A 19665-nucleotide genomic window follows, 5' to 3' on the forward strand; every position below is an offset into this window, starting at 1 on the left:
TAGAACATAGAATCTACAGGCCAACAGCAGCAACGTGTAGAACATAGAATCTCCAGACCAACAGCAGCATCCTGTAGAACATGTAGAACATACAGGGCAACTGTCAAAGTCTGCCAGTGGACAGTACCTGTGGAAGTGGTGCTGGGCAAAGGACTCTCGCCCAGGTTCAATGCTGGCATGCAGTAGGGTCTTCACCGGATCCTGGAAGGGGGCGTCGGAGCTGAGGGCCCTGAAGGTGCTGAAGTCATGTCTCCCAAGCAGCAGGGTGCCAGCCTCCTGCATGGCACCGATGTTCAGTTCACTGCCAAACGCAAATCATTCCCCCTGTCACAGGCTGCAGATTAACCCATTGGAAACCACTGGAGATCCCCTTTTCAAGAATGCACTGACATGACGAGAAGACCTAGCCGCATACAGTATGAGGAGGTAGTCTAGCGTATTAAAGGTAGAGGGGAGACTGCATTGTTATCCAGATTTACTGTAGAGTGTCTGAACTGTGAAACTTTACTTAGGTCATTTCTTAATGGCATGCCCACTGAAAATACTGTATTTTGGCATGTTTATTTTGTACAACGTATGATATGCATTGTCATATACAATGTGATGCACATTAGTATGGAGAAGGGATGTGCTGCAAATCTTCTTAGACATGAAGGGAAATAAAAGTGCCATCCCTCTATCCACAAAGACAGGGCTTAAGTTACAGGGCTCTGATCTGTTGGCCGATTTGGCTTTTTGAAGAGGAGACAAAGTTCCCAGAATTTTGATTGTCCCCTGACCATTATGATTATTCTTAGTCCCATTTATGACGTTTTTATGTTATAAACACACGCATGTTATAAAATTATAAATCTTGACGAATACCTGTTCTGTCCCAGTAAGCTTCTAGAATGAAATTCAAAATGTGAAGAGGTTAAGCAAAGATATTCTGATTTATTTCATTTCATTTATTTCAGATATTCTATATTTATTTACATTCCAAACATTTGCCTCTGTTAATCTATAAAGGTTTTTTTATGTTGCAATTTGGTCTGCGGATATTTATATTCATTTTATTCAATGCAAAGCTGAGACACAAACTCAATAGACACGAATCAGAGCTGTCTTTTATGTAAAAAATGGTATTGTAACTGATGCAGGCCAAGGCAATTTAATTACCACTCGTTTCAAACAAAATGCATGCAAAGCAATTTCAGCCCTTGGAAAAACTGATATATGATTGACAAGCCTGACCTTTCAGTTTAGTTGAATAATGCTGTAAATATGCATGGCCCATATGACAGTTAGGGTGAGTAGTTCATCATTTTGAGCTTCTAAGTATTCTGCATCACCCATCAAAATGTATAATGTGTGAGTGCATTTAAATGTGTAAAATGTATTATCAAACTGTGCTGCCAAACTGTATATCATGCAAACAGGAAATACTGAGACTGCATTAAATCAATTTGGTTTGTTACACATGTCAATTTGTGTGATGCAGAATTTCCAACCAGTATATTGTTTACTTGCACAGCAAAAATTGAATTGATTGAGGAGAAATCCATACGGCTAAAGAAACACACTGAGTCCTTGATCGTTTGCTGCTATTTTCTCAACAAATACTGCACAGTGTCCTATCAGGAGGTGCTCCCTTCAGTCGTAAAGAAAACCTCACTGTTTTCCTTGAAAAATCCAGCATCTCTCAGTATTGTCTTCAGATGAAACCTATATACATAGAGTCACTGCCTCTATTGGTGGTATGGATGTCATTTTCTTATTAGCTATGGCTACAGAGACGACCAAGGTCACTACAGCGAACGCTGACAGAGTGAATAGCACTGTGTTCTGTTCTGTTGTGCAGGAACATGAAGGCTTATTAAAAGAGAGAAAGAGAGAGATGGAGAGGGAGGGAGGGAGTGTGTATGTGTGGAGGGGGTGGGGGGATGCAGTTACGCACTTGCATAAGCCTGCAGCTTATCTTGCCCTACTTTTACCAAAAAGTGAAGTGGAGGGATAAGCATTAAACGCATCACCCTACGAGACTTAATTTTTCCAAATCGCAGCACAAAAAAAAAAAAAAGAAAACGGAAAAAAATCACATACGTTATCTTGCACCCTGGCTGAGAGCGGCACGTCTGTTTGTTCACTTTACCCGTCCTAGATAATCGACTTAACTCCTCTGCCATTCACTCCTCGCAGCTTGTTCGTTTATATTATTCATGCGCCGCGCGCTTCGCCGTCTCTGCCCAAGTTTCCCCGCGCACTTTTCCGAGCGGCTCCGCGCTACGTCACGCCCATCTGCGCGGAGACCGGGGGAATCCGGCCCGCGTGGCCTCGGCTGACTGGACTGCGGTACGCGCCGCGCATGGGGCGAGAAGGGGAGAAAAGGGGAGAGCTACTCACGAGTCTCGTAGGGGCCAGCAGAGGTTCCTCTCCATCAGAGGCAGTGGGGCCTGGCGGCTGGCGCCCGTCGCCAGGCGATAGACGTACGTTCTCGCCACGGCGCGGCGCTGGGCGTGGAAGGTGTCGGCCACGCGGTGAGCCCCGACGATTCTGGGTGAGGGTAAAAGGAAAAGCCAAAAACACATGAAAAACGCTATCACCTGCCTCCAGTGATGCCACTACAAATCTATGTTACACCATAAATTATATTGTACAGAGGGTCCCCCCGTACCTCCAAATTATGTTCCAGAAGAGTTGGACCGAATTAGCAAAATAATTCAAATTAGGTCATTTTTCCTTAGAATTAATGTAAGTGGGGGGATGCATACGTACAAGTAATTCATGTCTGCTATTAGATGGAGAACAAGACAAATTTACCTCATAAGAATCAAAGCCAACACCACCTCTACAACACCACTAAACAAGCCTAATAATCAAAGATATATACAAAATACAATTTTAAAACACAAGTACTAAACACCTTTTTACCTTCATGTTCTACATATATATTGCACATCAAATGTCTGAAAATAGAGGAAGCAGCTGGAAAAATGTATCCGCAATGCCATAGAGCATTTCTTAACTGCATAGAAGGTCACAATGGCCATCAATTTTACCTGTCTACTGACCCTTTATCTGTGAGAGGTAGTCTCTGTTGATTTTCTCAACATGTCCCATTTTTCTGTAGTTAAACAGGAAGGCTAAAATTTAAGCACAACTTTTGGCCATATACTCAAATGTGAGTCATGTAAAAGCTAAATCCAAAAACCCCAAAAACACTGCATGAGGGACCGCAGCTCTGGCTTGTCCTCATAAAAGTTTTAATGTGCGTTCCAGGACAGGAATGATTTTTAAAATGTGTTACTCTGTACAACCTCCAACTGTTCCCAGTTTGACCCCAGCTCATAAAGGAGAGTGCTTGCGTTAACCTGAACGGCAGCACCAAGCAAGTCTTCTCTAAAACTGGCAGCAGGAACAAGAAGAAATGGGAGTCACCATCAACCGGAACACACAGAATCCGCAGAGGCATCGGTATCATCACATGCTGAAAAAGCTTTAGCTGTCTTTGTGAGGGACATGAAGTCATTAGGCTTATGCTAACACAATTAGCCCAATGACAGGGCCAAGGCCAGAACTTTTCAACACCATTAGAATGGTACCTGTGTTCATATCTTCACTGTACTTTGTGCCATATTCGCAGCTCCACACCCCACACGTACTAGTGCAATTATATCATAATAATAGTAGCAGCACCTAGGATCAGAGTTATTTAAATCAAGTTCCAGCAGCAGTTTCTTAAAACCCAGAGATGCACTCGTTTTGTACGCAGCCTCCCTTCTCTTGTAAATTTTTCATTCTTACCATTTCTGGAAACTCATGTGGCTCGGCGCTGTCTAATTTGCCGGTGTCATTCTTAATTCATGCAGAAGCACTTTGTAATTGGCTCCTAAAGAAAACAGGATCTTTTTTTTTTTCATTCAGCCCTGATCCACTGCTCATGGAGTCTCTGGCTCCACAGTGGCACTTCTTGTCATACTATGGGTTGACAACTATGGGTTTCTATTATAAACTCTCGCCCTGCCCACTGAAATACAAGTTCAAACCTGGTGTGCTATATCAGACAACAGTGTATTATGGTTCCAACAAGGCTTCAGGTGGTTACACAATGGCTATACCTGACCCTCTCACGCTCCCCTGTGGTACACGTAATTCCCGCTTTAAGACGATCCCATTCGCGACCTTCCACATTAACAACATTAAGGAAAATTCTGCCACTCGACACCATTTTGTGCCATTTTGACACAAAGTCCTGATTTAAGACGAGACAGAGAGAGACAGAGGCTTGGAAGTGACAATCAGAGCAAGACAAAGAGACAGCAAAAGGGGAATGTTACAAGTCTGAAAAGACATCAAAGATGCTTCTCCCAAAAGGGGTCATTGTTTTAGTTTGCGTTGTCTCTCCAGAAGAAATTCTTTCTGTTAAACTGTGGTACGACATCCACGCAATGCCTGATGTTTTCAGCATTCTGGAACTCCCTAGCCCTTATGCTTTGCACTTTGCACAACACAGAATATTTATAGTGTAGTTTATGTAAGCATATTTAAATGTACAAATACTTACACAGTATTGACATTTCATGAATATACACCTGCATATTTTCCAAGGCTTTTTTTGAAACAAATTTTACTTCTAGACTGAGTTCAGGGATATAACCCTTTAAATTTACCCATTACACATAACTTTTGGTAACATACTGAAAATAAGACTTTCTTTCTTTTTGACAGTCTGGTTTATGACTTTGTTTCCTGGAACACACTGTTTTGCAAAAGCTGGAACCCATCTGTATTTAGCTGACAGTGAATTTAATTAATTATAAATAATGAATCAGTTACAGTAATTCATCATAAGTTGAGTCATTATAAGTACTGGGACAATATTTGGCCTAACTGGGTTTGAGCCCCTCCTATAAAATAATCATAGAGTCCATTAGATTGACCTAGATCCGAAACACCCTACCAATCTGTAGGATTATGTCCTTCACAAACACTGGAAATGTAGTTTCTGGTCCTCTTGGTAATTTTAGCCCCCCCACCAAAATGCTGTATGTTACTGGTCATGCTGAATGCCATGGCTGGTGCTCTACATGTTCCTCCAACACACTGAGACAACAAAGAGAGAAAGAGAGAGAGTCAGAGAGAACATTACAAGGACGTTCTGAGGGTGTCCTTCGTCTCGCTAAAAGATTCACTAGCCTTGGTAATCAGCGCTAACCGAGGCGCTGAATAAAACATCAGGAGAGCTGGTGTGTATTCCATGCGCCTCTGGCCAAAAAACCCAGAGGGAAGAGGACTGTTCAGTCCCCCTCCCTTTTTTCGGTATTTAGCCAGGGCAGGTTTTTAGAGAGGTGCTCGACACCGTTTTATTGAAATTTGTCTTTGGTTAAATTCATCTTGGTAGGGACAAGAAAATAATACACACCACTTGCCACCACTAATCATTCAATGTGTCTACTTGATCCTTCCTGCTCCATCATTTCATATAAGGCAATCTGTTATGCATACTGTTGTTGAGAAACAATGCATTTTGGAGGGATATTCAATTACTATGCTTAAAACAAATCCAATTTTTAATCGCACACTCAGCGGCTAAGAACAATGTGTCCTGGAACGTAATCAGTAGTCTTCATGTTACTCCTAGTAACTCACCCAACTGCAAGCAAAGCACTTTTGTAGGACAAACAGTAAGCATACAGTATGGGGAGAAGGCATATTAAGGTGACATTTACATTTCTGACAGAAGGCCAGGGGTAATGTTCAGAGAGACCTCATTAGCTCTTGCACCATGCTCACCTCAGATCGTTTGGCTGTATGTTCGAAACAACAAGGCAAGCCCAGTGACGTTCAGGCACCACTGAGCGGAAACCAGCCTTGGAGAGTTCCCCTGGAGCCTCATGCGTGAACGTACACATAACATCCCTTTGCTGTAGTGTACCAAAGAGTTAATAGAGCTTTTTTTGGGTGGAGACCATTACAGTGCTTACAGTAAAACCTGATGTAAAAGTGTATTTCCTGTTGAGGACAGCTTCTATTGTTAGCAGCTTATACGCAGGTGCTATTTATAACACTACATTTTAAGGTTTTTGGCATGTAATCATATGGCCCCTAAAATCCCATCCATCGGTTTATGGAGGGAGTTCCCAAGAGCCACTACATCTTGGCTGAGCACTCAGACAAATACTCAGTGAACTCTGTCTGAATTCCACTCCCGCTGTTTTCATTCCCACCCCCAGAGAGGCAAAGCTCTCACTTTGCGTTTTCACTTGATTTTTCCTGTTCGTGTTGAGAGCCCTCTTTTAAATTCTGCATCTTTTTAATCTAGGGCTCTGTTGATCTTGCGTTGTTATGCCTTTTTATTACATTTTCTGTTTGACCGCTGTGGATGTACTTCATCTTGTACTGTGAAGTCCTTTGGGCTGCAAACTTGTGTGAAAGTGCTGTATAAATAACATGTGTTCTTATAATGCAAAGGCATGCCTTCTTGCGATTCATTTGTGACCGTGATTCAAAATTGATCCTGTTTTGATGTCTATGCCCAACCCTTGCCTCCTTTATTTTACGGAGTATGAAATGCCATCAGTGCTTCCCACGCGGGGTCACCGGTGTTAATGGAGCCAGTGCAAGCAATGAGCCTTCGTCTCCCTGCACTGTCAAATCTCCCGTCCTCACATCAGTGTCTACATCATAAATACATTCATTATGTGAATTCCATTTGCAGCGCTGCTCGTGTCAAGGGAGTCTGAAGGCAGACAAAGGATGTGTTCTCCACGGAGTACTGTCACTTGCATGGCCAACCCCTACAACAACATCTGTCTTGCATAATCAAGAGAGCTATTCCGGAAAGTTCAGTTATGGAACAAGAGCTGTTCAATATTATAACTGACAAGTCCACCCCCTCTTGTTTCATTAAGAAAGAGCCCTTCAGATGGTGCGACTTCAAACCAGTAAAGAGTTAAAAGGTTAAAAGTTTTGGTGAAAACCTTTGCCTCTGATTGTGAGTGTGGTGCTTCAAACTTGAAATGAGTCTTATGGGATATGAATTATGAAAGATGGGAGCAGTGAGATGCATGCATAATACAGTCTTGGAATGGAAAGATTCTTCCTTCCACAGAGCTTATTTGTCTTGCCGTGTACCTGCAGTCAGGAAGAATAATGTTACAAGCTGTGCTCGGCGCGGCTGTGCGGCGGTGCGTTAAGGCCGACGGAGAGAGTGGGAGAGCGAGAGAGAGCGGGAGAGCAAGAGAGTGAGAGAGGGACGGTGGCGGAGAAGCAAAAGTAGGTCACCCTCCCCGAGACCCACATCTCGGTGACACCGAGCGGGGGGCTCGCATCTGCCAGGAGTGGGTCGTCGGCGGAGCCCAAATCCGAGCCGACGGCACGCCGCCCGCGGTCCGCCGCTTCAGCGTTGAAATTTTCATGTGCGTTTCAAGCGATTCACGGCAGCCCTCTGGAGACGAGTGAAGCGAGTGAAGTGAGAGACTGCCCTCCACACACGTGCAGCTGTGGAGTGCCACCTCTATGTGATCCATTGAGCAGATCAGTGTAAATTCACGTTACAGCTGAATATGCCAGTTTAACTCATGCAGCAGTGTTGGAATGCAAAGAAAAATGGTTCATGCATCCTTACTGGCACACTCATTAAATTATTAATTACCACTAATAAATAAATACACTGAACTATACCATATAAACGTATTGAAGAACCTCAGACATCACCTGCGGTGTTCTGTTGCCAACAGTGTGGAAAATGAAGCTTTACTTCCGCAGTTTAACCCTTTGTGCTATCTGTCATTTATTAGACATGTGCCACTTTGATTTGTGTGAAAGAGCCACAGATGTTAGCAATGGCACTGAAACTCAAAACGGCGAGATCAATCCTTTCCCTGTGGGTGAATCGTCACCTCAGTTAATGTAAAAAGCCCTTATAGCCCTCATGTATTTAAACCAAATTTAATGTATTCCTATTTTCTGTTATGTTTGCATTTTTATTTAGCAGTACTCTTTATTGGAAACCAAGTAATTGCTGCAATTGCTGATGGATACTGCATATGCTATTATAAGATTAATATTTCATGGGTGATTCTGAGAGGGTAAAAGCAGGATGAAGGGCTGCCTAACACACAGGGATCTTCTGCTGGCAGTGTGTGGAAGGGCAGCGCATGTGAATGAGGCACCCATACGATGGATTTCACAGTAAACGCGAAGAGCTTCAGTGTTGCCCTCGATCACAAGCTCTCCCTCACAGAGCACATCGGCTCAGTGACCCAGATGGCATTAGAAGCATCCATCGGCTTCACATCCTCCTCTCATCCCGGCTCCTACTCCTGGCCCAGGCCCATAAAGTATCCCCCCCAAAAGACCCTGCTCCAAATTCACTGACTCATTCTTCTTCCCTTTGGGCTTTTACAGATCGAAGCTACGATGGGCAGGAGCTCTTTCTCGCTCTTCTCCTCCCTCTCTCTCTCTCTCTCTCTCTCTCTCTCTCTCTCTCTCTCTTTCCTACCTCCTACCTTCCTCTCCTCCTCTCTCTCTCCCTCCCTCTCTCCCTCCCTCTCTGCATCTCTCTCATACATTATCAATTCACGGGCTGCTGACTCAACCGCTTCCAAAAATGTGTTGTCTAAAAAAGGCTACTCCAGCTTTGATCTCAGAGGCAGAGAGAGGAAGAGAAAGGGAGGGAGGGAGGGAAGGATGGAGCAGGGAGGTGGGAGAGGGACAAGCTCGGCTCAGATCTGAATGGTCTAATTTTATCCCCCCCTTCCCACAACTCCTGCTGGAGTGAAGGAACTTTACGTAAGAGATGGTTGGAGGCTGGCAGGGGAAGGAAGGATGCTCAACTTGAGGAAGCATCAGTGTAAAGATTGTGGTTTGAACTGCTGCCTTAGAGAAATCTAGGGCAATAGCCACTTTAGGTGGCTGCACCTAAAGGGCAAAGGTGGAAGACTGCATGGTGTTGGGACTGCGTGGATAGATGTAATACATTTGTCCTGGATGATTTTAAAAGGCCATCCGATGACTAAAGCCTGTTCTATTTCCAGTAGTTGGATTGATTTAATAAAGGTTAAAGACATCTCTCTGAACAGAAACTGCATTCAAAGTGAATAATTGGTTATGTCTGAATAACATTTTTCATGTTTGTTAAATGGCAACTCCATATACACAAATTGTACGTAATCTACCTAAAACTTCTCTTAACTAATTACTAAAATTCTTGTCAATTATGATATTGTGACATGTAATGGACAATCCTGAGGACACATTCCAGTGGGCCAGCGAGTTAAAAAGATGTGAGGAGTTTGAATATCAAATTCAATTTAATTTTTTTTTTCCCCGAGATAAAAGCATGTATTAAACTTGAAACGGTTTTACTGTGCTAAAACAGAGTCTGTGCCAAGTGTTTCGGCAAAAAAGCTGCCATGCTCTGGTTTCACAGTTCCAATCATTCTTACCCCACAGGCTTGTTTTAATGTGCAGCTCTTTAAAATCACTGGCTTAGGTGAAAACTCAACAAAGGGGCCTGGCACTTGTCCATGAAAGAGATTCTCAGAAACTCCCGAGCACTGTTTATCTAGGTCACAATTGGAAATTCATTGTCATTTTGCAGCTTGATTCCCTGAGCAAAGTAATCCCAAGCTAGATTGCTTGGACAAAAATACTTTGAATGATCTGCGGAAACGCACGGTAAATTGGCAATGCAGAGGCCATTAAAAGGCACTGAGGGTGAAACGCAGGGGAAATAACAGCCAGGGAAAGTGGCTGGTTTGTACCAACTGCTTCAGTTAGACTTCCATATTAAATGATAACCATACGGTTAGCTACTGATTATAAGGTAGCTGAACTCAAATCGGTAGAGGTCCTCAAAGTGTCTTCAATTTGCTGTAAAAAGCAGCGGGAAAGCCACGCACCAGTGATCTGAAAATTGCCCACAATAGGGGCCTTATTCCTGATTAGACACTTCATTCTCACCTCCCTGTGAACAAGCTAAATGATCAGAGTTTGGCCAAATTACACAGATGACACCACATATCCCAGCTACTCCACCGGGTGAAAAATGTGCGCGAACAAAAAAATTTAATTAGACAGCAAGTGACTCCACCTCTATTCAGATGTGTTAGTTTCTAAGACATAGTTCTATAAATTAGAAAAGGGATATCATATCTTTACTAATTATTATATATGATACACTGTGAATTATATATAAAATTTAAACAACAGTAGGTAGCTACAGCATCCAGAGAGAGACAAGCAGCAGCAAAAGATGGGGAATATTAACTTTATAACCATTTATTATCTAGTTGCTGAGTGGTTACCTACATAGCCTACATCTTTCATTGCTTTGCTGCCAGTGAGCTGACACACAACTAATTGCTTTGACATTAAAAAAAAAAAAAAAATAGACAGACAACAAAAACCAACATTTGACTCTGAATGGTACAAAAAAAATCTCTTATTGTGATAATCTCTACGTATGACAAAATGTGGGGAACAGATTATAATTATTATTCAAATCAAGAAAAACGGGAGTTTTAATCTCTGGATTAAAAAGGGCTGGCCGACAATTGTTTCATTTACAATTTACAATTTACGCTCCCTTCTGACATTGGATCAGCCCTCTGTGACCATACAATGTACAGCTCTGAGACTGTGACTGACTTCTGGAATGTTCTTACAAGAAAACATGGCACTCAATCACTGGCAAAACCATGGATATCAATGTTTCGTATCAACTATCCTCGGCAAGCTGTCCTGATATGTGAAGGAGAATCAGGGACCAGGAGACTATCATGCAACAGGAGGATGCTGCTCTTAGTCAGGTGTCCACTGTTTCAAAACATTGAACAAAAATCAGAAAAGGCCATTCTATAAAAGCCAGCAGTGCCCAATCCTGAACAGTCTCTGTTTACCGATCTCCTGTAGAAAAAAAAAAACTGCTATTCTGAGTCCCAGAGAGAACTGGATGTGCTGGAAAAGTCTAATTTTGGAGTACTGCGCTCTGCAAGGTAACAGAATCGCTCCTCCTTTTTAAAACATCCACAAGAGACTCTGAGAAAAACAAACACAGCGAAAATGCTTCCAGTCTTAATTTACTGAAAAATATGATTCATCACTTTGTTACCGTTACATTCATTTCCTTTTCTAATGTCAAGGGTGTCGAGACAACACTTAACACCTGCAGCTCACCACAGCTGACGGAAAGTCTACACAGGGGAAAAATAGTCTTTTCCCCAGGTCTGACTTTCCAGTTCATTTGTCATGGGGCATCAACACAGAGCATAATGCTTTCAGCGTTCTCTTATTTTCCTTTCACAGGAGGATGCAAACGGCAGCATGAGCATGACGTAGCTGCTTTGAGTCCTAAAGAAAACAAACAAAATTTGTACTGCGCCCTCCTTGGTGTCACATATGGTTACCAAACCAAACCTTTGGACTCTCTACACTAGTCCTTTGCCAGAGCAGTGAAGAAAGGTTGCAAATATGTACATTTAACAATACTCCTGACCAATGTAAAGCTATCATTATACCATAGCATTATATGATCAATGTAAAGGGCTGTGATCTAGTTCCTGACAACAATATCTGCTCATAGTTATTTTGAGAACATACCCTCTCACCATACGGATGGTAGAGGGCTGCTTGTTCAAACTGAAAAGTATCTTGTGACCAAAACCCAACCTCCATGTTGCACTGGCAAGTCATACTATAATCAGCTACAGTGTTTTTTCCCTCCAGTACAACTGACAGTTGTTTTTCATCATTTCGCTTAGTGTTGTAAACACCTCCGCAAAGCTCTTCAGCTCCACATTGCACAGTATAGATTTTGTGTTTGACACCAGAACCTTTCGTTCCATTACATCCGCCTCGTGATGTTTCGCTCCACAGTCGAGCACTGCAAAAGGCGGGTCGTGACTCTCTGCTGCTGAATTTCTCCCACACACACACACCCACAGTGCACAGGTATCCCAGCAGCCCCTGCTCTCACGAAGACCAATACTGTTATACTATATGCATGCTTCTCTTATCACCACGAGAACTTGTTAGGCCCTGAAAATTTTTCATTTGATTGAGGTACTTTATGTAGTTGCTGGAAGGAATGCTTGGTCCTGAGGGCAAGCTCTAGTTAGACTGTGTGGCCATTTGACCAGTCCTGCACAGGTTTTCAGAGGCTAGGGCAAGACACAGTCTGACATAATGAGAAACTCTTGTGACTGACCATTATCACCATTCTCTGGAAAAAGTAACTGAGTACTTCAAAAACAACCCTAAGGAAAATGTTTACTGACATATACTAAGCCCAGAGGTTTCACTGGCCCTTACAAAGGAGAGATCTATGAATCTTAAATACTTTTCAGTCAAGTTCCACTGGGTTTCCGCTGATGACTGTGTGTACTGGTCCCCCTGTGGTGGAATGAACTTCCCACGGGGGGTCAGGACAGCGGAATCGTTGGCCATCTTCTGACGCCGACTGAAGACCCACCTCTCTGCATCTCACCCCCCCTCAATCACCACCCCTTAACACCTCCTACTTGTATTACTACACGTAAAATAAACAAAACTTATCACAATGTCTTTTTGATTCTGTCATCTAGTATCTGTGATGTATGGTAATGTGTGTACTTGGCTTCCCCCGTTATGCTCACACTCACTGGTCTGGGAGTGTTGTTAGCCTGGTCTGACACTGTTGCTCATTCAACTCAATGGACACACTTCTGTTCTTTTGTGCTAGAAGTCGCACTGGATAAGAGCATCTGGTACATGAATACAATTTAATTTAATATTTCACTATGATAGACCCACCCTGGGTGCCTTTTAAGTCAATGGGATTCACTCACCTAATAGCCTCTGGCCTCAACTGAAAGTTGAGCGCCTCGGCCAGGACCTCTCCTGTGAAGGGGGGCATACCAGTCCTCCGCTGAATGTCCACATGTGCCGAGTTGCAGAGGGCGTGGACCCCCGCGTCGGTCCGGCTGGAGATGTACACAGCCACCTCATTCACCGGCTTCAGTTTCCGCACTGCATCCTGTTGGCAGACAAAAAAAAACAAAGAACAATAACATCAGCTTCAGGATGGACACCAAAGGTCACTTCCTCTTTCATATGCGAGCGCCTGGATACAGGGAGATTCAGTCTCCTCTTTTAGTTTAGTGCCCAAGGTGGTTTGTTTTCCACAGTCATGTGTAGAAAGCTTCCATTCATTTTCCATTGTCACTGTTTGAGGGCTGCTGCCTTCTTTGCCCTATTTGCCCTCTTTGCTTCTTTGTCGCTATTTCAGAGGAATCTGGAACGTGTCGTACAGATACTGTAAGGCTCATGGCCCTGTTCCTATCACTTTCATCGAAGGAGACTAGACTAATTTGGTTGCTTACTGCAGACATTCGGCCACGAGCAGATTTCCCTGTAATCAACATGGAACTACCATTAAAGTAAGATGCCAAAACTGCTACACTAATAGAAGTGAACCAAAATGAACCGCCTTAAAGCCCTAGGGCCCCAAGTTCCTTGAAAAAAGGAGCGGGCTTAGTGTTGTTCATAAACGCCTGAAGAATACATGAATACATTCAACTGGGAGGAGAGCAAATCAAAATTAAGACAAGGATTATTTTTCTGTAAAGGAAACAAAAGGAAGGCTTAAAGCTTGCTCCTGCTCCCTCTCCACACTGGCCCCTGACGCATGTTCGCGTCTCAACAGCAGCCGTTTTCCAGGACAGGACGGACGGGTAAGCGAACCCAGCTCGGATATCTGATTACTCTGTCAGAATCTCAGGATTCCTGGCCTCCAGATCTCACTTCAACCTGCACTGGGGAGCAGAAGGCAGTAATTGCTCTGCACTGCTGCCTGCCAGCTGGGGAAAGAGACGCCAACACTGGCTCTGCTGGGGTGGTGGGGGGAGAGAAATGACCAAAAAAAGACAAGTTAAACAAAAGCATCTGTCAGTCAAAACATGCAGGCATCGGCTGGCTGTATCCTCATACATATAAATATGCACAGATCATAGTCGTGATAGTTGTGTGTACACACACAGTTGATCTTCACTGCAACAAAGACGTCACTGCTCAGGTTTCAGGTCAACTGCTGATCGGGCAGTTTCAAACGTGCTCACGGAGAGACAGAGAGATGTACTCTCATTCAAATCACGTTTTCTCTATCAGTACTTTGACAATTACAGACCCTATGCAGTCAAACGCGTAATTCTCCATTCTTCATACTACAAAGAAATTAAATTACATGATGACCACTGCCATGCTTCTTTTCACCTACTTTTTCATGCAGAATTTCTTTCTGCATATTTTTTGACACAAAGTATGCAGAAGAGTTTTACATCCTCTTGTACTCAGCAAAACCTGATACTTGTAATCCACTTGTAATCCACAAGTAAGGGGGTAGACTTACACAAACACATGCCATCATGTTCCAGACAACACATAAGTATGTTGGACATGCCTCAACACCAACAACTATCTAACACATCCAACACCTTCAGGGTGAATATTAAACAAGGAATACTGTGAGAACAACACTGTTTATCTCAAGTCTGTGTTTTACAGGCAGAATGAAAAGCACATTTCACATTTCGTTTCCATGACTTTACATGTATTGTGTGAACAGAGCAATAAAAACGATACGCCTAGTTAATTTTGCTGGTGCTTACAGTTTGCCAAAGCAAAAAAAGCTTCAGTGTCTATTCAGCTCTGTTTAGTTTCATGTAGAAATGCAGCACCAGCGTCCCCAAAGACCCACAATTCACCTTCACAATCAAGCTTTGTTTTCCCCCAGGAAGAAAACAGTGGATTTCCCATTTTCAGTGCCGCGGCTAAAAACAGGACCAAAGTAGGTCCTTAAATTAACCCAAATGGATGAGCGATCCAAGGCATCTGGAGGAAAGATCGCCTGTGTTTGTTCTGCTGGAACGTGCGAGCTCCCTGGGGTTTCGCGCCCCTCTTGGAACCGGAGGACCGGAGGCAGAACTGGCTGAGAACAGGGCTCGCTGTGTGGAGACAGGCCCGTAACCCGTCTCTTTACCCTGCCCCAACCTCTACTCATACATCTCTTTCTTCCTGTTTCGATTTACCACTTATCCTTCCACTGTCATGTGCTGAGAGAACAGCCTTCAGCTTTCAGTGGTTAGCTCCCTGCTGGGGAGAAACAACGGAGAGTGTTGCACACGTGTAAAACATAAATGGCCAGCGCTGTCTGGATGGTGGTCTGACAGAAAGGCTCATGCTCTCCAAAGCATCTGCAGAGGAGATGAAGGAATTCCTCATCTCTTGCTTGAAAGAGCTGGAGAGACCATGTTGTCAGCCTATGAGCGCCTGCCTGTCCTCCCCAGATGGCCGTCACCTGAGGTACAGGAACGGACCTATGCCGAGTCTGGTATCTCCATGGCCACCCGAAAGCCAACGATGGACACGCCTTTCAGTTTTTCACAATAGAACTGCTCAACTGGCAGTCACCTTTGACGGATTGATCAGCTCGTACCAATTTCTTTCATAGAAGAACAACTTCCTGGCAGGAGGTTTGGAGATCCTGCAAAGTTGAAGCATGACATATGCTGGGACTGAGTGAGAGAAATCTTTCTCAGAGGAGTCAGCAGGAAACGTGCCTTATGACAGAGATAAATTACCATTATTCAGAGGAGAGGTGTTGCAGACATACTAAAGTCAACTTGAAGCTGCCGTCCCCTGTGTTCTAATCAGAAATAAACAACTCTGCTCCAGGCAATGTATATGCCATTGCCCTGCAGGCTGTTCTATCTTCAGTCCTTTGAGTACGTCAACCACCGCTCTGCAACACAATGCAAAACAACGACTTTGTGACTTGGGTTATAATTTACACTTCAAGTGGACACATCCTCCTCTTGTTTTTTTTTGCCTTGACTACCTTGATGCAAGTGGATAACTAATTCTAGGTTACATTAATTAGCAGGCTTGGCCGTAAATTCCACTCTTCCGTTTGACTGACTAATTGATCAGGAACGCTGCACTTTAAATAAACTGATTCTTCAAAGGCCTCCACACCAGTGTGACAGCCCCAGGAACGGTTACTCTGGGGGTTAATTACGATTCTATTACAGAGCAAGACTCGCCAGGAAAAGACAAGATTGACGTGTCCTTTCCCAGACCTGCTTTGAGTCAGCGTGGGAAGAACACTACAACACTACGGAAGGTGATGAATCAGCTTTTTTTTCCCACAATACAGGTTAGACAAACATATTCAGGTCAAACTATTGTCAACTCAACTCATATGTAATGCCAACAGCAGGGAATGCACAGAGGTACAGCGGACTTCTGTAGAAACTGAGTTCAAAGACAACTCAAATTTAACTAAAATTCGATGTGTAACACCAGTGGACATAAAACAGGAGCCTGACCACATGCTTCTGTTAGAGTATGACCGTCTATGTATTAGCCCAGCGAATTCAGTATTGCTTGGACGGACCTTTGTTGCTTCTGTTCTGTGCTGCCTGTGCTTTTGTGCAGAAGCCCAAATGGTGCTCAGGCTACTCTCCCCTCCTCTGTAATTGGATTAGTAGTTTGTTGTTGGCAGTTTGTTGACTAAAATTCTACATGGACAAGACCTGACTGACCTAAAGCTTTTCTCTATAATGTAGAACCTTAATAACACAGAATTCCCATTCTAGACCCCTAGTCGATGGAGTTGGACACAGCGCAAGACAAGAATGAGATACGACCTACACCCTTTGGCTGTTAGGAGATCCATTGGACTACAACTGTAGAAGCTCTCGTGTTTCGCAACAGGCACTGACAGACTACAAATGACAAGTGGGCCCCGAAAGTGCTGTGCCAGCAGAGTCAATGTTGAGCTAACTACAGCCAAAATCAGACACTTGTGTAAGACAAGCTGACTGGTGCCAAATTGAGAAAGCCACAACAGTAGTTTTCTGCCATTTTTGCGAGGAGAACCGCAGGTTTTAAATCCAATCTTGGGGTAGGTTTAATCCATTAGGTAAACACAAAAGGCCTAGCTGGACAGCAGTGGACTCAGCGTGCCACTCCAGTTCTGTGTTTGCCAGCCAAACGTCTTCTAAGAAGGCCTCCTTTTTATGTGACAGAGTATCTGGCGTTGACTGAAAAAGAATGTCTTTGTGGTGGGTTAGGAAATACCAGGGTTAAATGCTCCTGCCCACAAGCTGAGCTATTAAAAGCGGGGTAACAGAGCTATTGGTGGATTTCTGAAAGCTAGGGAGGTCATTTGCATTAGTCAACACTTGGATTATACAGGAACATCAAGAGGGGGAAAAAGCAATATCCTGAAAGAAACTGGCTGAGTCTGGAGTCGGGGAGGTCGGGCTACGAGGAGGACGCATATCTCTGAGCCCTTGACTGGCAATTAAACATATACGGAAAAGTATTAGCGATTACAATCACACTGGTCTGCATAAAATCTGTTTCACACTCTCCGGACAGTGCTGAGCAGCAGTATAAGAAGAACTATGCACCCATGTAAAGAGACTACACTCTGGCCTAGGCACTATTCAAACTGGTTACAATAACAATGTAACCCTTGTTCATTACTCCCCTTGCCAAAATGAAATTCTCGTTTTGTGTCAGTTTATGGGGCCCAAACTCAAACTTAGCGTTTGTTAAGCCTCTGTGAGATATTTCTTCCAGAATCAACAAAGGTGTTGGACTCCTCTCAACAGGCTGCTATAACTCCAGACATATTCCAGTAAGTCCACGTCCTACAGGCCTTGATAAGCCACATAAGAGCAAATCAAATATGCATTTTTAGGGAGATCAAACAGCTGCTCTGTACCACAAGAACAGAACGCTCCTCATTCTAGAACATTCCAAATAATTTGATTTCGTGGCAATTACAAATGGGTGCTGGAACAGGCGAGCGAATGTTCGTTCTCATTACTGTAGTTTTCCATATCGCCACAAAGCTGACCCCGCTGCCTCGGGTGCACATCTGTCAAATCTGGCTCAAGCAGTCTTTGATATTGCGTGTCAGAATGAGGCACAATAAGAGACTGGCACAGACACCGACCAAAGAACATAAACACTGGCAAAAAAAAGAACACTTCCAGTAGACTTGAATAAGGCCACATCCTATTTGTTCACTGACATATAACGTGCCATTCATTCTGAGGCGTGCAATCACTGGCTGACTTGGATGGGTTATTTTTTTCCTCCTTGCTCAAAATCAAGACCAAATGGGAAACTTCACAAAGCCCTCATTCTACACAGCTTTGTTTTCCAAAAAAAACGGACATATCTGAATGAGTACTTGTGACAAAAAAAAGTGACAACAGTTGAAAGCCAGAAATAAAGTGCACAAGCATCTGTGCACTGGCAGACCTGCTTCTTACCGAAAAAAAAACGGCTGGCCCAGAATCAATCAACATGACATATGAAGATTGTGCCATAAAGAAAAACGTATTGACACCTCCAGCTCCGTTATGAATAGCCTGTTTAAATTATCTGAGAACAACCTAATAAATGGACATTCAAAGACATTTTCTGGGATGTAAAGGACAATATCCTCTCCCTGGTTCATTGTGCTATCTTTATATACAGCTATTTTGGTCATCTTGCATATGCTAAAGTACTGGTTTTGCATCACTGGAGTTGTAACTTGGCTGTTTGATAACTTTGAAGGGAAGACAGTAGTATATTTAATGAAATATAACTGTTCAATGTGTTCAATGTGGCAGAGAAACAACTGTCACCATTCAATGAGCACAGCTAAAGGTAACCTAGCTTGCCAGACAAACATCAGGTACGCACCTGGTGACATCTCTGTCCATTAATGTGATCATTTGTGGGTACTGCTCCACCACTTGTGCTTGTTGGTTATTTGTAGATATACTTATAAAATGTGTCTTCAAATAAAGGCAGAGATCCATGCTGAATGGTCAGGGTGGTTTTCCATGGAGTTGGAACACCACCCTGTAAATGGAGTTGGACACATTGGAAAGAGAGGTTGGAAAGAGAGATTAACCTAAATATGAAAAAAGTGACATCTTTTTATCCATTATAGCTCTTAGCTCTTATAGACCTATTAGGTTTGCTTGAACTATTTGTTCTATCTTCTTTTTGCTAGGAAAAAGAAAACAGAATGAAATTGTTATACAAACGCAGGATGGGATAGGTTGTTGCATCCATTTTTGGGTCAGGTGTAATATCACAACGATGACATCATGTCTTGAACTCTGGCTGGAGGTGTCAATATGTTTTTCATCATGGCACAATCATGTTGATTTATGGTGTACCCACACCTACACACACACGTACACACTCACTCACTCTCTCTTACTCACTCTCTCACTCACATTTTGATGACAACTTTCACTGGTTTGACCTTAAGTTCATATGAAAGAAGCTTGAAATGACCCATCGTTAACAGTCCAGAAGTACAGTTCAGAAATACATGATGTTAATGATCATACATACAAATTTTATTACTCATACAAAAACATCAATTTGTACATAGATTCTTCCCTTGCATTCAACTAGGAGCTGAAACCTGCAGGATGGATTGGAGGCAACTAGATGCCAAAAAAGTCAAAAGTAACAAATTGTGACATCTCCCATCTCTTCTACCTTTTTTATTCAATATGTACAGATTATGTATTCCACTACTACACTGAATCATTTTCACATGATAGTTTTTTTTTTTTTAACAATTTGTATTCAAGGTGAACCAGGATATACTTTACACATGCT

At 43.1% G+C, this 19665-nt stretch overlaps 1 protein-coding gene across 1 annotated transcript in view; it reads right to left on the minus strand.

The window, feature by feature from the left end:
* Window positions 1–19665, minus strand: part of pusl1 (pseudouridine synthase like 1) — a 28303-nt gene that overhangs the window by 7584 nt on the left and 1054 nt on the right. The window contains exons 3-5 of the mRNA XM_036532253.1: window positions 12810–12997; window positions 2383–2532; window positions 128–301 (exon numbers count right to left, since the gene is read on the minus strand). Of these exons, the coding sequence (XP_036388146.1) occupies window positions 128–301; window positions 2383–2532; window positions 12810–12997 (512 nt within the window). The remainder of the gene's footprint in view (window positions 1–127; window positions 302–2382; window positions 2533–12809; window positions 12998–19665) is intronic.

The sequence above is a fragment of the Megalops cyprinoides genome, chromosome 6 (genome assembly GCF_013368585.1).
Source record: "Megalops cyprinoides isolate fMegCyp1 chromosome 6, fMegCyp1.pri, whole genome shotgun sequence".
In the NCBI taxonomy this organism is placed as follows: Eukaryota; Metazoa; Chordata; class Actinopteri; order Elopiformes; family Megalopidae; genus Megalops; species Megalops cyprinoides.